At 35.5% G+C, this 26,854-nt stretch overlaps 1 protein-coding gene across 1 annotated transcript in view; it reads right to left on the minus strand.

Annotated features, from left to right (window-relative positions):
- WDR70 (WD repeat domain 70) overlaps window positions 1-26,854 on the minus strand; it is a 300,741-nt gene that overhangs the window by 141,369 nt on the left and 132,518 nt on the right. The window contains exon 9 of the mRNA XM_079145747.1: window positions 16,144-16,220. Within this exon, the coding sequence (XP_079001873.1) occupies window positions 16,144-16,220 (77 nt within the window). The remainder of the gene's footprint in view (window positions 1-16,143; window positions 16,221-26,854) is intronic.

The raw sequence follows: 26,854 nt of genomic DNA on the forward strand, positions 1-26,854 counted from the left end.
GGAACGTTTCAGAGGAAGGAAACCCAGCCCAGGCGGTAGCTGTAAATTGAGGGGAACCTCTAGGAGGGAATTGACCAGCGAGACCTCCCCACCGGGTGAGTCTTCCCTACCGGGTGAGGTTTGCCCACAAGGACGGTAAAACCAGAGACACAGGCCCAAACAGGCCTTGCCTCAGCCCGCAGTCTAGTTGCCCTTTGGATGACCATTAGTCAACAAGTGGAGGCACCTCTGCCCACTAGCAGTGAATATACCCCACCTGAAGGCCACCACTCCTAAAGAGGCAGCTTCCTTCTGGAGCACTGCATTATCAACTTCCTCCAAGACTTCAGCCTACTGAAGGCTACGGGGGGATATATATAGAAATCTTCAGGGACATTGTAAGTCAATAGAGGAAATCTGCAATATCTCAGCGGTGCACTGACACCTGAACAATATGAGAAAACAAGGAAAGAAAATGCTGCAAACAAATCTAGATGTTACATCAATAAAACCCAATGACAGCATGGCAGAAGAAATGACAGAAAAGGAGTTCAGAATGTACATAATTAAAATGATCAGGGAAGCAAATGATGAGATGAAAGAGCAAATGCAGGCATTGAATGATCACACCAATCGACAGTTAAAAGAGCAAATACAGGAAGCAAAAGATCATTTCAATAAAGAGTTAGAGATATTGAAAAAAAAACAAACAGAAATCCTTGACATGAAGGAAACAATAAACCAAATTAAGAACTCCATAGAAAGCATATCCAGTAGGATAGAACACCTGGAAGACAGAACCTCAGACACGGAAGACAAAATATTTAACCTTGAAAACAAAGTTGAACAAACAGAAAAGATGGTAAGAAATCATGAACAGAATCTACAAGAACTGTGGGATATCATGAAAAGGCCAAATTTAAGAATTATTGGGATTGAGGAAGGCTTAGAGAAACAAACCAAAGGAATGAACAATCTATTCAATGAAATAATATCAGAAAATTTCCCAAATCTGAAGAATGAAATGGAAAATCAAGTTCAAGAGGCTTATAGGACTCCAAATACACAAAATTACAACAGACCCACACCAAGACACATTATAATGAAAGTACCTAACATACAAAATAAAGACAGAATTTTAAAGGCTATGAGAGAAAAGAACCAAATTACATACAGGGGGAAACCAATAAGAATATCAGCAGATTTTTCAATCCAGACCCTAAAAGCTAGAAGGACCTGGAACAACATTTACCAAGCCCTGAAAGAAAATGGATGCCAACCAAGAATCTTATACCCAGCAAAACTTACCTTCAAATTTGACGATGAAATAAAATCCTTCCATGACAAACAAAAGCTAAAAGAATTTACAAAAAGAAAGCCGGCATTACAGAATATTCTCAGCAAAATATTCCATGAGGAAGAGATGAAAAACAAAGCAGCAAATCAGCAAAGGGAGGAATTATCCTAAAGGAATTGTCAAATAAAGGAGGAAACAAGTTGTGTCAAACAAATAAATAAAATTTTAAAAATGAACCAAATGACCGGGAAACCAAATCATATCTCAATAATAACCCTGAATGTTAATGGCCTGAATTCATCAATCAAAAGACATAGACTGGCAGATTGGATTAAAAAGAAAGATCCAACAATATGTTGCCTGCAAGAGACTCACCTCATAGAAAAAGATACCCATAGACTAAAGGTGAAAGGATGGGGAAAAACATTCCATGCATATGGACTCAGCAAAAAAGCTGGAGTATCCATCCTCATTTCAGATAATGTGGACTTCAAGCCAAAGTTAGTCAGAAGGGATAAAGAAGGTCATTTCATACTGCTTAAGGGAAGCATAAATCAGCAAGATATAACAATCATAAACATCTATGCCCCAAACAGTGGCTCATCCATGTATGTCAAACAAATCCTTCTCAATTTCAGAAACCAAATAGACCATAACACAATCATACTAGGTGATTTTAACACGCCTCTCTCACCACTGGACAGATCTTCCAGACAAAAATTGAACAAAGAAACCATAGATCTCAATAACACAATCAATAATTTAGACTTAACGGATATTTATAGAATATACCATCCAACCAAGAGCGAATACACTTTCTTCTCAGCAGCACATGGATCCTTCCCTAAAATAGACCATATATTATGCCACAAAGCTAATGTTAGCAAATACAAGAAGATAGAGACACTACCATGTATTCTATCAGATCATAATGGATTGAAGTTAGAAATAAATGAAAGAGTAAAACACAGAAACTATTCCAACATCTGGAGATTAAACAATATGCTATTATATGATGAATGGATAACAGAAGATATTAGGAAGGAAATTAAAAAATTCTTAGAGGTAAATGAGAACAAAGAAACATCATATCAAAATCTCTGGGACACTATGAAAGCAGTACTTAGAGGGAAATTTATTTCATGGAGCGTATTTAATAAAAGAAGTAAAACTCAACAAATAAACGACCTAACACTACAGCTCAAAGCCCTAGAAAAAGAAGAACAGAATAGCACCAAAAGTAGTAGAAGACAGGAAATAGTTAAACTCAGAGCTGAAATCAATGAAATTGAAACAAAAGAAACAATACAAAAAATTGACAAAATAAATAGTTGGTTCTTTGAAAAAATAAACAAAATTGATAAACCTTTAGCCACACTAACAAAGAGAAGACGAGAGAAAACCCAAATCACTAAAATTCGGAATGAACAAGGAAATATCACAACAGACAGGATTGAAATACAAAACATAATTAGAAGCTATTTTGAAAATCTATACTCCAACAATATAGAAAATTTCGAAGACATCGACAGGTTTCTAGAGACATATGAATTGCCTAAAGTGAACGAGGAGGACATACACAATTTAAATAGACCAATTTCAAGTACTGAAATAGAAGAAGTCATCAAAAGCCTACCAACAAAGAAAAGTCCGGGACCAGATGGGTTCTCAGCCGAGTTCTACAAAACCTTTAAAGAAGAGTTCATTCCAATACTTCTCAAAGTATTCCATAAAATAGAAGAGGAGGGAACCCTCCCAAACTCATTCTATGAAGCCAATATCACACTGATTCCCAAACCAGACAGAGACTCATGAAGCAAAGAAAATTTCAGACCAATATCCTTAATGAACATCGACACAAAAATTCTCAACAGAAGTTTAGCAAATCGCATACAAAAACATATTAAAAAGATAGTGAACCATGATCAAGTGGGTTTCATCCCAGGGATGCAAGGTTGGTTCAACATCAGGAAATCAATAAATGTAATTCACCATATCAATAGACTTAAAGTCAAGAATCACATGATTATTTCAATAGATGCAGAAAAAGCATTTGATAAAATACAGCACCCCTTCATGCTCAAAACACTAGAAAAAATAGGGATAGTGGGAACATTTCTTAACATTGTAAAGGCCATTTATGCTAAGCCCATGGCTAATATCATTCTAAATGGTGAAAAACTGAAAGCATTCCCCCTAAAAACTGGAACAAGGCAGGGATGCCTTCTTTCCCCACTTCTATTCAACATCGTTCTTGAGACTCTAGCAAGAGCAATTAGACAAACCAAAGAAATTAAAGGGATACGAATTGGAAAAGAAGAACTCAAACTATCCCTGTTTGCTGATGACATGATTGTACATTTAGAGGAACCTGGAAATTCCACCAGAAAACTCTTAGAACTCATAAGTGAATTCAGTAAAGTAGCAGGTTACAAGATCAATGCTCATAAATCCAATGCATTTTTATACGTAAGTGATGAATCTTCAGAAAGAGAAATTAGGAAAACTACCCCATTCACAACAGCCTCGAAAAAAATAAAACACTTGGGAATCAATCTCACAAAAGAAGTGAAAGACCTCTACAATGAGAACTATACAACACTAAAGAAAGAAATTAAAGAACACCTTAGAAGATGGAAAGATCTTCCATGTTCTTGGATAGGAAGAATTAATATTGTCAAAATGGCCATACTACCTAAAGTGCTATACAAATTCAATGCAATTCCAATTAAAATCCCAATTGTGTACCTTACAGAAATAGAGCAAGCAATTATGAAATTCATCTGGAAGAATAAGAAACCCAGAATAGCTAAAGCAATCCTTAGCAGGAAGAGTGAAACATGGGGTATTGCAATACCAGATCTTCAACTCTACTACAAAGCAATAGTAACAAAAACGGCATGGTATTGGTACCAAAATAGAAAGGTAGATCAATGGTACAGAATAGAGGACACGGACACAAACCCAAATAAATACAATTTTCTCATACTAGACAAAGGGGCCAAAAATATGCAATGGAGAAAAGATAGCCTCTTCAACAAATGGTGCTGGGAGAATTGGAAATCCATATGCAACAGAATGAAACTAAACCCATATCTCTCACCATGCACGAAACTAAACTCAAAATGGATTAAGGACCTCGGAATCAGACCAGAGACCCTGCAGATTATAGAAGAACAAGTAGGTCCAAATCTTCACCTTGTTGGTCTAGGACCAGACTTCCTTAACAGGACTCCCATAGCACAAGAAATAAAAGCTAGAATCAACCACTGGGATAGATTCAAACGAAAAAGCTTTCTCTCAGCAAAGGAAACTATCAGCAATGCGAAGAAAGAGCCTACAGAGTGGGAGAATATCTTTGCCAATCATACTTCAGATAGAGCACTAATCTCCAGAATCTATAAAGAACTCAAAAAACTCTACTCCAAGAATTCAAATAATCCAGTAGACAAATGGGCTAAGGAAATGAATAGACACTTCACAGAAGAAGATCTACAAGCAATCAACAAACATATGGAAAAATGTTCAACATCTCTAATAATAAGAGAAATGCAAATCAAAACCACCCTAAGATTCCATCTCACCCCAATTAGAATGGCGATTATCAAGAATACGAGCAACAACAGGTGTTGGCGAGGATGTGGGGAGAAAGGTACACTCATACATTGCTGGTGGGGCTGCAAATTAGTGCAGCCACTCTGGAAAGCAGTGTGGAGATTCCTCAGAAAGCTTGGAATGGAACCACCATTTGACCCTGCTATCCCACTCCTTGGCCTATACCCAAAGGACTTAAAATCAGCATACTACAGAGATACAGCCACATCAATGTTCATAGCTCCTCAATTCATAATAGCCAGACTGTGGAACCAACCTAGATGCCCTTCAATTGATGAGTGGATAAAGAAACTGTGGTATATATATACAATGGAATATTACTCTGCCATGAAGAATGATAAAATTATGGCATTTGTAGGCAAATGGATGTAATTGGAGGATATCATGCTAAGTGAGTAAGCCAATCTCAAAAAGCCAAAGGACGAATGGTATCGCTAATAAGTGGATGATGACACATAATGTGGGGGAGGGAAGGGTTAGTGTTAGGGTTAGAGTTAGGGTTAGGGAGGTGGGCAAATATGGAGGAAGGAAGCACTGTATAGAGGGAAAAGAGGGGTGGGAGGGGTGGGGGGAAGGGAGAAAATAACAGAATGAATCAAACAACATTGCTCTATGTAAATTTATGATTACACAAATGGTATGCCTTTACGCCATGCACAGAGAAACAACATGTATCCCATTTGTTTACAATAAAAAAAAAAAGAAAAAATAACAAATAAATTTGCCATGTACTGCGTCATAGACACTTAGGAAAGAATAATTTAGAAAAGAAAAATAATGTAGTTTAATATCCAAGTCTCAGGATAAAGAAACAAAATAAAAACTTCAAACTTGACTTACAAAGTCTATAATTACAAAGTCTATAATCTGAAAATCCCTTTTATTCCCATCATTGTAACTAAATTCATGAAGTTTTGCAGAAACAACATTTTTCTCCATATACTACAATGCGATATATGGCCAATAGGATTGGCATACACCACAAAAGTACTGGTGTATTTACCTTGTATGCAGATTCATTTAGCCATATGTAGAGTGGACTGGCAGTATTGATACTACCTTGCCTGACTTAGAAATCCCCAGATGAAATACTAACTGCCCTCCATCAAATCCTCTGTTAATGGAATACCAATAAACAAGTATATCCTTCAACTCTTTAGAGTCTTCTACATTCTTTTTTAAAAATAAGCAAATTAATGGATATTTTTAAATCAAAATAATGTAATACTTAGAGATGTACTAATGATGATATTCTTAAAAATTGTTTTTCATATGAATCTCAAGTTAAAGAAAATGCTAATCAGCATCCTCCACAGTTTATAATCCTTCCATAGGAATTATTATTCAATATTGACGTGCCCTAGTCAAAATAAGTTATTGACTAAAAACTGAAAAAGCCAGCCACAGTGGTTCATGCCTGTAATCCCAGCAGCTCAGGAGGCTAAGGCAGGAGGATCACAAGTTCAAAGCCACCCTCAGCAATGTCGAAGCTCTAAGCGACTCAGTGAGACTCTGTCTCTAAATAAAATACAAAATAGGGCTGGGGATGTGACTCAGCGGTAAAGTGCCCTGAGTTCAATCCCTGCTACCCTGCCACCGAAAACAAACTGTGAAAAGTATGCAAATGTAGTAAAACATAACAAACTTGGACTTCAGGAAACTTTCCTACAATGTTTTTGAAGTTGTGAATATGTTACCATTGTGACACATATAAAACACATGAACGGTCCATGTAAAAATTACATAAAACTCACAAGGTTAACAATACATCAATTTTTTTTATCCCTAGACAAATGAGGTGATGATAAAAATATGTCTAAGTTAAAAGTATGAGGAAATTATAAATAAAACAGAAGTCATTCAAGCATAATGGGAATAGTCATATACACAAAATTAAAATGCTTAATTATAAATAATTCTTGCCTATTCAGTAAATTCGACTCCCCAGTAATATTTTATTCACTTATTTTGAATTACAAAGTACAAATATTAATAATTATAATTACATGGAAAATTATTACAGTTTTTTTGAGATATTTATTAGTTTAGTAGTGGCCATATTATTTCATCAGTACACACAGTATAATAAAACTATAAGTCATCTCTAAATCAAGTATAGATATCATCTTCCTTTGCCTCCAGCACTTTCACAGTTTAGACCAACATACATTTACCTTAACACAAAAACTAATAAACCAAGCTGGAGTTGTGGCTCAGTGGTAGAGTACTTGCCCAACCTGTATAAGGCCCTGGGTTCAAACCTCAGCATCACATATACACATATAAAATTTTTAAAAAGATCCATTGACAACTGAAAACTATGTTTAAAAAAACTAATAAACCTCCAGATGTTTTTCTGATGCATTGTTTTCAAAACCCTCAAAATGACCAGTTAAATAAAGTCCTATTTTATACTCTTACCAATCTCTAAGGAAAATTTTTTTCTAGAGTTCCAAACACTACATGATTCTCAATAATTGTCAATTTCAATTTCCCCTTAAAATGGCACTATTAATTTTGATAATAAATTTTAGCAATTTTTTTCTCACAGAATTTTGAGTTTCATAGTATCATTTATTTTGACAGAAACTGAGGACATTGACATTTTAATTTTAAAATGAAAGAAATAACAAATAAAATAAACAAAACAAAAACCTAACCTTTGTCTTCAATGTAACAACTTAGCCCACATAAAAATTAACAAATAACTCTTCCTATTTTACTAGAACTGGGGATGTGGCTCAGTGGAAGAGCACTTACTTAGCATGTGCAAGGTCCTGGTCTCAATCCCCAGTACCCAGGAAAGGAAAAAGGTCCTCTTCCTATATTAATCAAACACTATAATTCAAATAATAAGTTTTTAAAATCTGTGGCTGAATTGAGGATAGAGTTAAAATTGTGATGTTCACAAATTAATATGAATGGTGATAAAAGGGCAGCCACAAGCATAAATCCTAATCTAAGTATTAAGACCCACCTTATTCCCAGTCCTTTTTGTTTGAGACAGGATCTCACAAAGTTGCTGAGGTTCTTACTAAGTTGCTGAGTCTGGCCTAGAACTTGTGATCTTCTATCTGGTCTCTGGAATTAAAGGGTATGCCACCAAGCCCTGTTCAAAAGCTAAGAATTGGGCTGGGATTGTGGTTCAGTGGTAGAGCACTTGCATGTGTGAGGTTTGATCCTCAGCACTACATGAAAATAAATAAATAAAATAAAGGTATTGTGTCCATCTACAACCAAAAAAAAGCTAAGAATTTTGAGAGGAAGAAATTTTTTTTGACCTTTTAAAAATGAACACATATGAATTATACCCATTAATGGGGTCCACTTGTGATATTTCCATACATATAACATGCACCAATCAAATCCAACCTTATAGTATCTTATGGGTTGGATAAATGTATGATTACATTAAAAGATGCTACCTCTTTCATGCATTCAAGCCTTCAGGGAAAATGATTTGTCAAGAGAAGCTAAATTAAAGTACTACCAGTATATGTACATCTCAATTACATCAGTGATTGGGAAGCAGCAGATTCTCATTATTGCCAGAACTCAAGCAAAATATGAGCTTTACAATGTGTCTGAGCAGCCAGGTGTGGTGGTGGGCATCCGTAGTTCCAGCTACTCAGGAGGCTTAAGCAGGTGCAACACTTCAGTCCTTGAGTTTGAGATCAGCCTGTGCAACATAACAACACCCCATTTAAACACACACACACACACACACACACACCTGAGTAATTTTTTCTTCTACTGTATTTTGCTATAACCAGCATGTATGAATGTGAAAATTTGCAGGATTTGGGCTCTAAAAATAAATCCTAAGGAATTTTCCCCCCAAAGTGACCTATTTCATGTAAAAATTCTATTAACAAATGCTTCAAACTATGTAGATACATTAAATTATCTACTCGACAAGAATAAGTCGTTTATTTTTTAAATGTTGGTTTCTGTAAACACTTTAAAAAATCCTTACAGTTTTAAAATGAAAAACTGATAGTATATTTTAAAAAATCAGAATTAAATAACAGAATCAAATAAATTAGATGAAAGTTATGCTAAATATTATAGAAGCATGATCTAAAAAGTATATTTCCTGTTTCTGTGAGGACATCTAGAAAAAAGAACCACTGTGACTATAACACCATTTTACTTATCTGACAGCTTGGACAATATAAAACCCTGGCCAGCATCAGCCAAATAGGATAGCAAAAACCCATATGCTTAAAAAAAGAAACTCATACACACTATAATAGCTGCTTATTCCTTCTTCTTGTTCCCCAATTCTAAAAAATTTAGGCCATCCCTACCTAATCCCCAGCCTCTAGTTTTTTAGAAGCAGAAAACCAAAGCAGAAACTGAGGTATTACTATTCAATGTCATACATACAACAGCAAGAAGTAACAATAGAAAGGGAAAAATCAAAAAATACAAATAGCAGTGAGGAATTCAAACTATAAATAGGCCTACATATGCCAAGGCATTCTGAGTCATACCATAACACAATGAAATAATTTATAAATTGTGAAAATGCTAAACTACATTCAAAACTCACATAAATAACGTAGGAAACTAATATTTTTAGACCCCCCCCCCAAAAAAAATACTTAAAACTGAGAAGAAAAAATTTTCAGTTACAGAAAATTTACTTTCATGAGATCCATTTATATGAATCATCATTCTTTGGCGAATTTTACAATTATGTTTACATATGTTATTGATTATAAAAACTAAGTGAAATCTGCCTAGCAGCCTTCCAGCAAGTTTCTGAACATGTTCCACACATGTTCCAATAAGGGATGCTCACCAAGATGTAAGAAAACCCTCATATGAATGAATCCAAGGCTAGTCCTATTTTAGTCATACGCAAGACTATACATTTAGTCCAGATTAGAATCTTATAAATCAAGTATTACTCCATTTTATAGGAATCTAAACTTGGGGCTGGGGATGTAAATCAGTGATAGAGCACATGCCTAGCATGTGCAAAGGTCATGGGTTCAATCCCCACCACTGGAGGGAAAAAATGGAAAAACAAAAAAAGTTTCTCAGGAATCTAAATTTGATGATAAATTACTTGCTTAAAGCTACTGGTAGAGTACCCACCTTTCTCTGGTTCTGATTACAAAGGGCATGCTATTTCCATTATGCCAGGCCAATACCTGTCAATGCTTTTAATTGTATAATTCATCTTCACAAGTTATAACCAAATTTTAAAATATTATAAGTTACTGAAGTTTACCATCAAAAGCATTTAATCATAACAATTTTCATTTCCCAAAGAGTATTCTTAGAATACAACAATACTACCCCAAGAGTATAAAACGGGTCATCCACTGTGGGAGAGAGGACTGTATCAATATGTCTGGAAAATGATGATTTCTTCTATTAATATACTTCATAGGCCCTTTAAAGTAATTTTCCCTTTGACTGTAACTCTAACTGAAGACTAAAGGACCCTTTCTCCACCAACATCTGACAGTTACTAGCAGACTAAGGCACACACAGGAAATCCTGCAGTCTATAATCCAAGGTAGATAATCCCTCTACTGAATTCTCATAATCTAAACTAGCACCAATGTGCATAAAAATTAAAATATCCTGAAAAAGTATCCAAGAAAAAACTTAACCAAGTGAAATGCAATTAACTATAATTTCCATGACCCTTTTACAGGAAAAATGGTGAAGGGGGGAGATGACAGGCATATGAACAGATATTAAGAAACTCTCAACAGGGCATGGTGGCATAAGACTGTAAACCCAGTAACTCAGGAGGCTGAGGCAGGAGGATCACAAATTCGACGCCAGTCTCAGTAATTTAGCAAGGCCCTAAGCAACTCAGTGAGACCCTGTCTCCAAATTAAATACAAAAAAGGATGGGAATGGGGTTCAGTGGTTAAGTGCCTCTGGGTTCAATCCCTGGTACCAAAAAAAAAAAAAAGAAAAAGAAAATTTTCCCTAACTTTTTATTTTGAAAAACTTCAAAGTTACAAAAAAGTTAAAATAGTACAATAAACACCTTTTGTAAGAACACCAAATATAGTAATGATTTGTCATATCTGTATTTTCAATCTTTTTCCACATACCTATTTATTCATATTCTCATTCTCTCCCTCTTTCCCTCCTTCCCTCCCCCATCCCCATCCCATACCATTCAAAAGTACGTTGCTTATATCAATATTCTTCATTCTTATTCTCCAACTGGTATCTTCTAAGAACAAAACCATTTTTCATCATCATCATATTTCCACATAACATAATCTAATAAAATCATCTCTACCATTTTACAACTGATACATAATGAATTATCCCCAAAATTCAATGGCTTAGAAAAACAGGATGTTATTAGTGCTCCTGAGTTCACCATGCAGCTGGTTCTCTCCCAGCAGGATTAACTCAAGTGTCTGTGGTGGTTCTGGTGACCTAGGCTGAGCTCTCTCACAAGTTTGGGAGCTGGCTGGCTATAAGCTGATCTGGTATGGTCTGAGCTGGGACAAGTGAATTGTCCTCTACTTCCATCCTGCAGAACAGTAGCCAAGGCTTGATCAGATAGTAATGCCATGGTTCCAAAGGAAAGGAAGCACACAAAAACTCTTCAAAGGCCTATGGTCAGAATCTGTACACCATCATTTTGGCCGTGTTCTGTTGGCTAGCTCAGATTCGGGGTGGGAAAATAGGCACCATTTTCCTCATAAGGAAACAAAAAACTGTTGCCAAATTTGATATCATTCATCCCACTCGTCCCAAAAATGTCTCTTTAGTGCTGTTTTGATCCTTTCTTCCTGTCTTTCCTTCACAAATTACATGCCATGATCCTTTCACAGAGTAGCCCCTCACCTTTTCTGTCATAATAGTGACATTTCATGACATTCAGTCGCTCAAAAGAAACTAGATTTTAAATATAAAATGATCTAATTATCATTCACTATATTTTTTGCATATTCTATATGGTAATATCTTTGAGGATCTAAATTAGAATTTCCATATATTCTTCAATAAGTTCAGGTCCTCTCTCATTAATTTCCAACTTTTCCACAAAAGTAATTTACACTGATACACATATTTCAAACTCCTATGGGAAGATTTTCCCAGATTCTTCCGAGCAAGCAGCGTTGGCAACCCTTCCTGTCTGTTCCCTGCACACATATGTCGCCACTGCCAATGAATGGTGTTTGTTTGTTTGTTTGTTTGCTTGGTTGGTTGGTTGGCTGGTTGGTTTTTAGTACTGGGGACTGAACCCAGGGTCACTTAATCACTGAGCCACATCACCAGACCTTTTAGATTTTTTTATTTTGAGATGGGGTGTCACTAAGTTGCTGAGGCTGGCCTTGAACTTGTGATTCTCCTGCCTCAGCCTCCTGAGTCGCTGGAATTATAGGTGGGCTAATGTTTTTAATACTACATGTTCACTCTGACTTTGTCCCACACCATGGAAGCCTGGAGTAAAAATTGGGCCTCACTGTGATTTGCTGGTTGGTTGATTTAGCAATACTGGAAATCAAACCTGAGTATAGAAGAACCAAGCACTCTACTGCTGAGTTACGTAATAAGTCTCTGGTTCTTATTTTTTACCAGCTATTGCAAAATCCTACCCCTCAAAGATTTATTCAGTCATTTTTCACAAATGGTTACATCATCACACTCAGTGGTTCTTCCTTCCACTCCACCCTAAATCCATTTCTCTGTGCCCACCTTTTTTTCTTTATTTTTCTTTTTTTCTTTATTTTTTTATTGCTATTCATCTATATTTCCTCCTCCCCCAACTGTGGAAGAAGACAGTTTTCTACTTTCTCCTCCTCACTAAAACTTCTAAAATGCACAAACATTTCACAGTGAGTCACTACAGAAAAATCAACAGGATTAGCAAGGACTAGCAAACACTACAGAGATGACAAAACTTCATAAAAGTTGTTACTTTTAGCTCAATTAAAGAAATCTGGAACAAGAATATAATAATATCCAGTCCCATTTATGCTAATGAGATCTTTTATTTAACCCAGTACATTGTTCTCTTTGTTTAGTTTTTACTTAGGAATGTGTTAGGGATACCCACACCAACTCCCAAAATTGTAAGAGACATTATGGAACCATTCTTGACCTGAATAGTGTATACCACTAGTTATATCAGGTCATTCTTCCAGCACAGCCACAATGACTCCATGCCTCAGAAAGCAATTAGAGTTTCCTGGAGGGTATAAAGACCCATTCATGCCCATAAGGTACTTTTCATGATCCTCCTCACAGGTAACATGGGAGCCTCATCACAGTGGTGCCCTATAGGAGAACTTCAAGGCAAAAGGAATCTGTCCTCCAATGGGGAGAATTCTGCAGAGTGCTCTTTATAAGGTGAGGTCTTATATCCATTCCTTATATAAAAGGCATTTGTGCCCTGTAGTACCTATATCTATAAATGAATCACCATCATCTTTGTGATCACCACTCAAAAACTTGTGTATAACCATTCACAGTACTTTAACATTCTGGCTCAGCCACTTAAAATCATATGTCCCTGGAAAAGCCATAATCAGATCTTCATCTAGAATACATAATAAAATTACTGCCTACCTACCTTACTGCTAAAATGTAAGACAAAATGCTTAGCATACATAAAGTGTACTGAGTACTTTTGGCTCATAAAAGTACTAAATAAATATTAACTATCATTAGCTATTATCTCAATAGTATCTCACTGAGAATGTTAACACCATGTAAAGAGACCATTCCTATTGACTGAATTTTCAGTATCATGAAACAGATTAGGTATTTTTCAATGGCTTGTCTCATCATTACATTAAAATCCTAGTCTTTTACATTTAACCTACAACATCCTATATGACTGGTCCTTGCCTTCCTCTCCAAACTCATTTCCTATCATTCTCACCTTTCCCAACAACCCTCAAAAATGTCAACGACACTGATATTTTTTTCCCTCAAACATGTCCCATTGCATTCTCATCTGAAGTTGTTTTTTTTTTTTTTTTAAGCTACTAGAGATTGAACTCAGGGGCACTCAACCACTGAGCCACATCTCCACCTCTATATTGTATTTTATTTGGAGACAGGATCTCATTGAGTTGCTTAGCGCCTTGCCATTGCTGAGGCTGACTTTGAACTCTTGATCCTCCTGCCTCAGTCTCCAGAGCCACTGGGATTAAAAGCAGGCACACCACGCCCACCTCATCTTAAGGATTCTAAATATGTTATTACTTTGGCCTGGAAAACTCTTTTCCTGTGGTGGTTTCCTTTGCATGATTTAAGTCTTAATCTCAATTTAAGTTTCTCAGAAACTTTCTCTGATTGTCCTATGTGTCCTTTCTCTCTTATTTGCTCTTTTTGCTTAAACTGAATTTTTAACACTAATTACTACATAAAACAATATGTAGAAGAATGAAACTAGATTCGTGTCTTTGAACTTCCACAAAAATCAACTCAAAGTGGATCAAAACCTAGGAATTAAACCAGAAACTTTGCAACTGCTAGAACAAAAACATAGGGTCAACACTCCAAGACCCCCACAGGTACTGACTTCCTTAAACTGACCCCTAAAGCTTAAGAAACAAAATCAAGGCTTAAGAAGTGAGAGAGCATCAAATTGAAAAGTTTCTGCACAGCAAAGGAAACAATTAAGAATGTGAAAAGAGAGCCTACAGAATGAGTCAAAATCTTTGCTAGTTACTCCGCTGACAGGGGATTAATATTCAGAATATATAAAGAACTTAAAAACTTAACACACACACACACCAAATAACACAAACAATAAATGGGCAAATGAATTAAACATACTTATTAAAATAAAAAATACAAATGGCCAACAAATATATGAATAATGTTCAATATCTCTAGCAATCAGGGAAACACAACTTAAAATTACACTGAAATTTTTATCTCACTCTCATTAGAATGGCAATCACTAAGAATATAAATAATAATAAATGCTGGTAAGGATGTGGGGAAAAAGACTCATACATTGTTGGTAAGACTATAAATTAGTATAGCCACTCTGGAAAGCAGTATGGAGATTCCTCTAAAGATTGGAAATAGAATGGCCATCTGATCCAGCTATCCCACTCCTTGGTATTTATTCAAAAGAACTAAAATCAGCATACTATGGTGATAAAGGCATGTCAATGTTTATAGTGGTGCAATTCACAGCAGTCAGGTTATACAACCAGTCCAGGTACCTGGCATCAGATGAACAGATAAAGAAAATGTGGTATTTAGACACAATGGAGTATTACTCAGCCATAAAGAAGAATGAAATTATGGCATGTGCAGATAAATGGATGGAATTAGAGAACATCATGCTAAATGAAATAAGCCAGACTCAGAAAGTCAAAGGTCAAATCTATTCTTTCATATGCAGAAGCTAGAGCAAAATAAGGATTAAAAAAAAAGTGTGTGGGGAATACTATGAAAATATAAAGTAGATCAGTGGAGTAGAGGAAAGGGAACAGAGGGAAGAAAAAGGACAGGAAAAGAGTAGTATCAGGGACTGAAATGGAGCAAATTATATTCCATGCATATATGATTAAGTCAAAATAAAACCCACTATTAAGTAACACTATATGTACTTACAAAAACATCTTTAAAAATAAAACTTTGAAAATTAAAACACTACTGTATTATTGATTTTTTGGTGTATCTGTACACTGTCTGTTTCCCAACACTTGCTTCCATTGGAATGTAAGCTCCGTGAAGGCAGAAACTTCATTGACAGTGTACTTGCACACAGTGAACATTCTACACATACTGAATGAACCAAGAATCTGGGCTGATCTTCCACAGATAACCCTCAATTACTATTCTCAGAGACAAAGGCCAGAAAAAGGTAAATCAAAATGAAACCACCTTAATTTATTACTGTCATTCTCCTCTAAAACGTGGTAAAAATATATTTATATAATGGCAGTCTATAGTTAAAAGTTCACTGATCTCTCATAGAACTATGGCTGAAGAAAACCCAACTTTGTGTCAAGAAAAAAAAACTGGTGCATATTTTCCTTTCAGATAAGTCTTTACTATAAGAAGCAAAAAATTATTAGTCACAGCTTCAAAGTCACTTACCTGTATCAATCTGATCCTTCAGGCCCTGTAACAAAATTCTATGGGATTCATACCAATTCTCATTTTCAGTGTCCATATTTAATTAAAGATTAAGAATATATAAACATCAGAATTTCTGAACTCTATTTCTTTTACTGCATTTTTTTACTGAAAAATACTGAATTAGATAAATTATCAACAGTACTCACGCATCATTTGAGCAAGTCATAAATTCTCCCTTTATTTTGGGATGCCATGAGCCAGTATGAAGCATTGCTGTGTGACCCTTGGAAAAATAAAGACAAAGGGAATAAAAGAGGTTTTTAAAAGGTAAACAATAAACTCATAAGAAACTGATATATGATATTTAAAACTTTTTGTCCCCTCAAAAACATAGTATTTTTATTATAAGCTGATACTATTTTACCCCAATTTTATCTCATAACATGTTTTGCTTTTTTTCCACTTTGTTTAATCCTATTGTGCATCACCCCCTGCCCACTCTCAAAATTAGCACAGTGCTTACCTGCAACAGGTACTTAATAAGGGAAAGAGAAAAATAACATACTCTTGCAAGGAAAGAAAAAAAAATAAAACCATAATAAGAAAGACAGATGGGCCCTTCTTTAAAGATCATGATTCTTTTCTACAATGAAAAATAATTAAGAATAATAGAAAGCATTTACAAATAAGTAAAACAAAAGCAAGAAATGGGGCGTCCATATTTCCTAAAAAATGTGTCTATAATCTTGATTCTATAATACATCTGTTAAGAGTAACTGAAAAAAATATGTAAAGTGATTTCAGGAAATTAAATCAACAAAATATACAGAACATAAAAATACTAGTATTATGAAGTTAGTATAAAAATTGATATATACTCCAAATCAACCAGAGTACATATTAAACCGTGCACACACACACACCCATCCCTATCCCTCCCAGGAAACAAAATTCACTAGAGTGGTCTCATATGGTCAAGTCAGATTCAGATGGAGCAAATAAAAGCCTAATACTTTCTAGTGTAATAGTGGCAGTGTCTCTTACTCTGACAGGGTCCAAAATAAAGCTATCCTAAAAATAGCAAAATTACATATTAAAGTGGTTTAGAGGGAAAACAATAGTACTAGAAAGAATGAATTAATATAAGTGAATATAGTGGGCCCAGAGATCATCTCCAGTCCATGTTGCCCACAATGTCTCAAATTGTATTTGGCCAAGACCTGCATTCTGCTCAAGTTTACAGGATATAAATGGGAGGTACTACAGAGGTAGCGACTCTTAGCCTGCAGTAGGGAGGCATGAATTAAAGCAATGCCCACAGGGACCAATTAGGAAGTTTAAGATTCCATTTTCCACATGTGAACTTAAGACCTGCATATCTAAGCACCTACCTAACATTTCTACCTGCATATCATAAGCATCTCAAACACAATATATTGGTCCAAAAAGGAGATCTGAATTCTTACTATCTAAATCATTTTAAAATTTTCCCCAGGTGCTCAAGCTAAAAACTTTGGAAGTCATCCTTAAATAATTCCATAACCCTAATTCCAAAGCTTTCTACCCAATCAGAATCAATCCAACAGCTATTCTTGCCAATTCTATACACAATATACCTCAAATCTATCCACTTTTCTCTTTTTCACTACTATCACTTGTCTATGAGTCAACATTATCCTATGCTTCTGAATCAGTTATTATACTGGAACAGACTTGTTACTACTCTCTCTACTTTTACCTTAACCTTCTGTTTCACACAGCAATCAGTACAAGCCTTAAGAAAATATAATTATAAATGTGACACTCCTCTGCTGGTTTTTCAATCTCTACAGTTTAAACAAATTACATTTCCTGGCTCCTGCTTTTCTTGCAAATTCACTTATTTTGTGTTCATTCCTGCCCAATATATACCACCCACTGACCTCTTTTCCCAAATCAAATACAGGCTTTTCCAACTACTAGAAAACTTTTCATTCCCCTTTATCATGATAGCTCCTTCTCATTATTCCAATCTCAGGTACAGGTCAGTGGTTCAAATAAGTATTTCCTGACCTCAATTTAAGTAAACAGGGAGCACCTCATTGTTCTTTACCAAAGCACCTGTCCATTTCCTTAATAATAGCTATCATAATTTGTAAATCTTTATTTATTATTTGTTAAAGGATGTTACAAGTTTTACATATTCATGAGCAAATATAGATGGGTAAACCTAACATTTTTTTAAAATTTTTTTTAGTTGTTGTTGGACCTTTATTTTTTATTTATTTATATGCAGTGCTGAGACTCAAATCCAATGTCTCACACATGCTAGGCAAGTACTCTACCACTGATCCACAGATCCAGCCTGGGAAACCTAAAAGTTAACATAAACAAAAAAAAAAAAAAAAAGAATCTTACAATATTTAAGATAGGTAACACATACATTTTAAGACTAAACAGAAGGTAGTAAGTAACTATATACCCTGTAGTGAGCTGAATGGAGACCACAAAAGATATATCTATATCCTAGTCCATGGAACTTGTGAATGTAACTTCATTTGGAAAAGTATCTTCAGACATAAGTAGGAATCTCTAGATGAGTTATCTAAATCCAATGATATATATCCTTATGGGAAAGAGAAGAAAAGACACCAAAATAACACTATGTGAAGCAGAGACTGGAGTTATGTACCTATAAGCCAAGAAACATTTGGAGTCACCAGAAGCTGAAAGAAGAAAAGAACTCCCCTCCCCCTTAGAGTCACTGAAGGGAATGTGACCCTGCCAACACCTTGATTTCTGACTTCTGTACTACAGAATTTAAAAAGTATAAATTTCTTATTTATTAAAATTACCATGTTTGTTGTAATTTGTATAGTAACCCTACAAACCTAGAAAATATTCTCAGTCTGAAACCAAAAGGATTGTAAACAGTGAATTCTAGTTAGCACATTTGTTTCTTTTCTGCAGTGGTATGCATTAACAATGATGAAACTGCTTTCAATACAGTGAAGAATTAAGCCAATGAACAAATATGTTGAGGATAATAGGAATAAAATTTCTCATGGTTGGAAAAGATAGTTACCCTGTGGTATATGTTTGAAATTAGGGACAACTTGATTTCATGATTCTTAATAAGTAGATGTGAATAAATGTAGTTGTATGTGTGTATATGTTATCCTTCAGCTCTATATGCTGAGTATGATTAAAACAATACACTCCAGAAAAACTAGCACAGAAATTCTGGATTTTAAAAATTATTCCCCAATAAAAGGAACCTGGAGAAATTACTGCTTATAGGATCAAGATAAGAAAAGGACAGAGGAACATAGAAAATGCTGTTGTGTCAAAAAAATAAGAAAGCACTACGAAAGTGATGGGGATATGTCAATAAGATAAAATAACAGTCAAATTGGCTTTCACTGGCTAAATCAAAAACAGCTGGGACATCAAAATACATGATGATAGTAAAGGATTATAAACCATTGACTAAAGTAAGAAACCTTGAATGCATACTCATATAATGAATAAATAAATAAATAAATAAATAAAAGAAAAAACTCTTCCTCACAATGAAATGCTACCTGAAGAACGTAAAATGAATGATAGAGTTAGAAAGACCATTATTTTATAACCATCACAGTAATAACTGACTCAGGCAAGAATCATTAATGGATGCTAAAACTAATGGAGGAAAGTCCAAAAATGAACAGGATATTTACATGGCCTCAAGATCTCTATGAAAATTACCTGATAATTACAAAAATGGAACTAGCCTTCTAGCAAAGAAACCTGCTAGACACCATCGTAAACAAGTGATCCAGGTTAACATCACTAATAGTGACACAAACTAATATCACATACTTACTGATAGGAATAAGTACACAATATTGTTTCTGTGATAGTTCTTCTAAAAATGCAAAACCTAACTCAATTATGAGGAAAACCAGGTAAAACCAAATTCCATATTCTATAATATAACTACCCAGTCTTCCTAAAGGTCAAGATAAGAAAACACCAAAAAAGGCAAAGAAGTTTTCTCAAAATAAAGGACACAAAATACATAATAACTATACAAAATGTATACTCTGCAGATATAGTTATAAAGATTGCTGGAACAACCAGTGAAACCTGAATATAAAGAATGATTCCGCACATATAGGCCAACTAGAATAGCACTAGAAAAGCTCTGAAAATTAAATCAATGTTAGAAAGTAAAACAGCTTATAGGTGGCACTTCAGAATCTGAAGTCTAAAACTAATCAGGTTGACTACAAGCTACAGACACACAAGCATGCACACACTAATACCATCATGATCAAAAACCAAAAATGGCATTGTGCAGAGGTTTCACAGAGGACTCAGAATCTCTTAACACAATTTAAAATATCAAGGCTACAACCCAAAATTAAACATACAAGGAACGAGGAAAACCTAACCAGCTCTCAAGAAGACAAAAGATGCTACAAGATAACCAAAATGATGGAATTACCAGAAAAAAGACTTCAAATCAGTATTTATACCCATACTACAAAAAGAGAAAGCAAACACTTTTGAAACAAATGTGTTATTGCTGTTGTTATTTTTGGAGACAGGGTCTTGCTAGGTTGTTTGAGGTCTCACTAAGTTGCTGAGGCTTGCTTTTGAACTTGTGATCCTTCTGCCTGAGCTTCCCAAGTCACTGACATTACAGAAGTAAGCCACTGTGTCCAGTAAATATGTTATGGTTTTAACATATTTAACATATGGTCCCCCAAAAGCTCCTGCTAATGCAGGAATATTCTAAGGTAAAACAGATTTTGAGAGATCTAACCTACTTAGTCCATCCTAATTTGAATGGACTAGCTGCCCCATCTGTAGGCAGGTGGGACAATGGCTGGAAGAGATGTCACCAGGGTAAAGAGTTGTTTATTATTTTCCCTGGGTGTGTGTTTGTGTGTGTGTGTGTCTCTCTCTCTCTCTCTCTCTCTCTCTCTCTCTCTCTCTCTCTCTCTCTCTCTCTCTCTCTCTCTCTCTCTCTCTCTCTGCCCCTCCCTCCCCCCACTCTCTCTCAGCTTCCTGACTTGGCCATGAACTGAACAGGTCTCCTCCATTGGGCCCTTTCCCCATGATATGCTGCCTCATCTTGGACCCAGAGAAATGGAATCAGTTATCTATGTACTGAGACCTCACAGTCTGAGTTCACTCAGTGGTTGAGTGCCCCTGAGTTCAATCCCCAGTACCAAAAAGGAAAAAAATGAAAACCACATTACATATAGAAAAAATATTTTAATTATTATACTCATCAGAAATAATGAAAGCCAGAAGACATCAACACAAAGAATTTTAAGTACTAAAAGAAAAATAGTGGGTTTTTTTGTTTTGTTTTGTTTTGTTTGTAGTAGGGATTGAAATCATGGGTGTTCAATCTCAGAGCTACATCCCCACTTCTTTTTTTTAAGTTGTTGAAGGTCTCATTAACTTGCTGAGGCTGATCCTGAACCTGTAATCCTCCTGTCTCAGCCTCCCCAGTCACTGTGATTACTACCAAGTGCCACAACTGGCAAATACTTCCAATTTAAATGCTAAAAAAAAAATGTCCTTCAGGACTAAAGATGAAATAGAGACATTCTGAGATGAAAGAAATATAAAATGCCACGACCACTAAATCTGTTTATGAAAAATGCTGCAAAAAAAAACTAATCAGTAATTCCTGTGGAAATAGACAAGGACTAAGAATAGGTAAAATATACTTGAAAAGGAATAACAATGTAAAAAAAATTTTAATAGAGCAAAGATATGGAGATTTCTCAAAAAAACATAAACAAATGGCCAATATGTACACAAAAATCACACAATTGGCCATCAAGAAAATGCAATCAGGCTGGGGTTGTGGCTCAGTGGTAGAGTGCTTACCTAGAATATGTGAGGACCTGGGTTCTATACTCAGCACCAGATAAAAATAAAGGTATTATGTTCACCTACAACTAAAAAAAAACCATTTTTTTAAATGCAATCAAAACTATATTAAGGAACCACTTCACACAAACTGGATGTCTATAAAAATGTGACAGGTAAAAAAGAGTGTTATCAATAATACGGACAAATTAGAACTAGTTTGCTGGTGGGTATGTAAAATGATAGTCACTTTTATAAGCATTCTGGCAATTCCTCAAAAGGATAAACACAGAGATGCCATAAAACCCAGAAAATTCCACTCCTAGATATATACCCAAGAGAAATAAAGACTTCTGTTCACATAAAGATTTATAAATGAAGACTGGGGTTGTGGTTTAGTGGTAGAGCACTCACTTAGCATGTGTGAGGCACTGAATTTGATTCTCAGCACCACATATAAACAAATAAAAACAAACAACGAAGGAGGAGGGGGAAGAAGAGAAGGAGGAGGAGGAGGAGGGGGAGGAGGGGGACGACAACGACTGAACAGGACTCAACTTAAAAAAAAAAGGATTTATAAATGAATGTTTATAGTAGCATAATTTAAAATAGCTAGAAAGTTGAAAATGATACAAATGTCCATCAACTGATGAATGGATAGAAAAATGTGGTATGTCCATACAACAGAGTACTACTTGGCAATGAAAAGAAATCCTAACACATGCTACAATAAGAAAACTAAGTGAAAGAAGACAGTTACAAATGTCTACATATTTTTCATTTCTATACCCAGAAGAGGGAAATATATAGACACAGAAAATAGACTTGTGGTTGCAGTGGGCTTAGAGGAATGGGATGATTACAGATGATGCCTGAGGGGTACAGAGTTTCTTTGGGGGATGATGAAAATGGTCTAAAATTGATTGTGGAAAAAGGACTAGGGATATAGTTCAATTAAACCCAAGGGTTAAGGGCCCTTGGGTTTAATTCCTAATATAAAAAAAAATCCTAATTATGTGACAAGATCTGAAAATATTTAATGAGCTCTGAATAAGTCTAAGAGTTATGAGACAGTATTATTTTCTTAAAATTTCCAATCTTCTTAGTTTCCCAAAGATGCTGAATTACTTCTTTACCTGTTTCATTTTCTCTTTTCCCCAATACTGGGGGGATTGAACTAAGGGGCGCTCTACCACTGAGCTACACCCCCATTTCTTTTTATTTTGACAGGGTCTTGCTAAGTTGTTTAGGGCGTCACTAAGTTATTGATGCCAGCTTTGAACTTCTGATCCTCCTGCCTCAGCCTCCTGAATTTCTGGGATTATGGGTGTGTGTCACCATGCTAGGCTTCATTTTTTTCTTTGTTCAGAAATGCTTCACCACATAATGATATTTCAGTCAACAATGGACCACATGGACGATGGCAGTCCCATACAAGCATACTGCCTAGTGACATCATACCCGATGCAGTTTCTATGATAGTCATACGAACAAGCTCACCTGACAGTGCATTTCACTGAACACACCCCCAACATATGAGGTTCTATGGAACTAGTTTTTGTTTGTATGTTTGTTTTTGTCATACTGGGGATTTAATCCAGAGGCACTTACCACTGGGATCCATCCCCCAGCCATTTTTATTGTATTTTGAGACTGGGCCTCACTGAGTTGCTAAGAGCCTCCCTGAGTTGCCCAGGCTGACCTTGAACTTGTGATCCTCCTGCCTCAGCCTATGTCGCTGGAATTACAGGCACGCACCACTGCGCCCAGCCTCTGTTTACATATTTCAATGGAATAAGAAAAACATTCTACATTAAACATTTCTGAGATTAAAAAAAAAATTGATTGTGGAGATAGTTGCACACTATGAATATGCTAAAAGCTACTAAATTGTACACATTAAATGGGTGAGTTTTTTGCTCAATAAAATTAAAATGGAAATGCTACAGGAAATTTTCAAGTTAAAGGAAAATGATAACAAAGGGAAACCTCGAAAAGCACTAAAGAAACAAAAACAGAAAGAGAAAATATCTGAATAAATAAAACACTAGTTTTCACCTTTAATTTTGTTGAAAACCAAAATTATACCATTTCCAAAGTATGTGGATATTGGGGCAGGGAGGGGAACTTATGTGGTTATATAATTTCTATTTCTTACTTAATGGTAAGACAGTAATTTTAAGTAAATTGTGTAATGTGAGTGTGTGTGTGTGTGTGTGTGTGTGCATGTGCACACAAGCACAGAGTTAGCCTTTCATATCTGTGGATTCCGCATTTGTGGATTCAACCAACTGGGGATCAAAAATATTTGGAAAAAAATTGCATCTGTACTAAATATGTACAGACATTTTTCTTGTCATTATTCCCTAAACAATACATTATAACAACTATTTACAGAGAAATTACACTATATTCAGTACTCTAAGCAATTCAGACATGATTTAATGAATACAGGAAAATGTATAGGCTATATACAAACACTTTGTCATTATACATAAGAAACCTGAATAGCTGGGTGTGGGGGTGTTTCTGAAACTAATTACCCAGATATACTGAAAGATGACTGTCTGTGTATGGTGAGGAGAGAGACCAAGCAGTGGCATAATATTCCTCAGAGCCACCACTTGAAAAGAACTATGAAAAGACAAAAAGTCAGCAAGTAAGCTAAACAGAATTTGAAAAATATTAAAAGAAGTTGAAAGAAGTCAAAAAACAGTGAAGCAAGGAATAAAAGAAAGGCAAGCAGAAAACAAAATGGCAGAAATGAATCCAACTGTATGAATAATTAAAACACCAATTAGAAAATAATGGTACATCACGTAGAGAGCCTGCCTCCTATGCTCGCGACCAGGGTTCGAGACCCCAGCACTGTTAGATTACCGTAAATTACAAACAAACCAACAAACAAGAAAATAATGGTTATAATTACAGATTTAAAAAATAAAACAAGGCCCAATAGGCTTTTTCACAAATCCCATCTGAAGCATAGGCATATAGTTTAAAAATTGAGGATGAAAAATGGACATGGTGGTGCACACCTGTAATCCCAGCCACTAGGGAGACTGAGGCAGGAGGATCTCAAATTCAAAGTTAGCTTAGGCAACTTAGTGAGAACCTATCTCAAAATAAAAAATAAAAAGGGCCGTGGATATTGCTCAGTAGTAGAGTGTCCCTGGGTTCAATCTCCAATACCAAATAATAATGGAAAAGGATACAGCAAACACTTTGACTCATGGCTTTGCAATTACTATCCCCTGTTCCTACATGGCTCTTCTGCAATAACAAACATTTTTTAATTTATTTTTTTTAGACATGCATGACATTAGAGTACATTCTGACAGATTATACATACATGGAGTCCCGTATTCTAATTAGGATCCCATTCTTGTGGTTGTACATGATATGGAGTTTCACTGGTGATGTGGTGGTGTATTCATCTATGAACATAGGAAAGTTATGTCCAATTCAATCTACTATCTTTCCTATTCCCACTCCCCCTCCCTTCCCTTCATTCCCCTTTGTCTAATCCACCAAACTTCTATTCTTCCCACACCAGGCCTTACTGTGTGTTAGCATCTGCATATCAGAGAGAACATTCAGCCTTTTGTTCTTGGGGACTGGCTTATTTTGCTTAGCATAATAGTCTACACAGATCCATCCATTTACCAGCAAATGTCATAAAGTCATTCTTCCTTATTGAAGAATAATAATCCACTGTGTATATATCACATTTTCTTTATCTATTCATCTGTTGAGGAACACTGAGGTTGGTTCCATAGCTTAGCTATTGTGAACTGCTGCTATAAACACTGATGTGGTGTGTGTCAATGTAATATGCTGATTTTAACTCCTTTGGGCATATGCCGAGTAGTGAGATAGTTGGGTCAAATGGTGGTTCCATTCCAAGTTTTCTGAGGAATATTCCATACCACTTTCCAGAGTGGTTGTAAAAAATTGCAGCCCTACCATCAATGTTTTTCCCCACACTTTGCCAACATTTATTGTTACTTGTATTCTTGATAATTGCCATTCTAACTGGAATGAGATAAAATCTTCGTGTAGTTTTAATTTGCATTTCTCTAACTACAAGAGAAATTGAACATTTTTTTCATATATTTGTTGACCATTCATATTTCTTCTTTGTGAAGTGCCTATTCAGTTCCTTTGCCCAGTCATTGAATAGGTTATTTATTTTTTTATTGTTAAGTTTTTTGAGTTCTTTATATATCCTAGAGATGAATGATCTGAGGTATAGGTGGCAAAAATTTTCTCCCATTCTTCACATTCTTGATTGTTTATTTTGCTGTGAAGAAGTATTTTAATTTGACACTATCCCATTTAATGATTTTTGATTTTATTTCTTGAGCTTTAACAGTCTGGTTAAGGAAGTCAGTTCCTAAGCCCACGTGATAGAAAATTGGATGAACATTTTCTTCTAGTAGGTACACAGTCTCTGCCTAGGTCCTTGCCTAGGTCCTTGATCTACTTTGAGCTGAGAATAAACATTAATTTTTCATAGTTCTAGGGGTTGGTAACTCTAAGGCCAGTGTGCCAGCAGATTTGTTTTTTAGTGAGTACTCTCTTCCTGGTTGAAGATGGTTACCTTCTTTTATATCTGACAGTGTGGTGTCTCTTCCTCTTTTCATAAGATACTAATACCAGCATGGAAGTTCTACTCTGTTGATCTCATCTAAACCTAATTACCTAATTATCTATCCTAATACTATTACATTGAGGGCTTTGTATGTTGGGGGCTTCAACATACAAATTTGGAGGGGGGGGCACAAATACTCAGTACACAATAGTACAGATAAAAACCTATAGCTAAGACCTATAGCTAAGGACATATTTGATGGGAAAACAAACACACACACACACACACACACACACACACACACACACACACACACCCCTACCTGAATGTTTCCCCCAAACAGAACTTAGGCAAGGATGTCTACTAGCACCATTCCTACTCAATGTCATAATGTCTCTCTGGAAGTCTTAAGTATAGCAGAAAAAGAAATAAAATGCTATAAGTTGTAATGTCTATGTAGAAAATCC

The sequence above is a fragment of the Sciurus vulgaris genome (assembly GCF_902686455.1).
Source record: "Sciurus vulgaris genome assembly, chromosome: 6".
Lineage (NCBI taxonomy): Eukaryota > Metazoa > Chordata > Mammalia > Rodentia > Sciuridae > Sciurus > Sciurus vulgaris.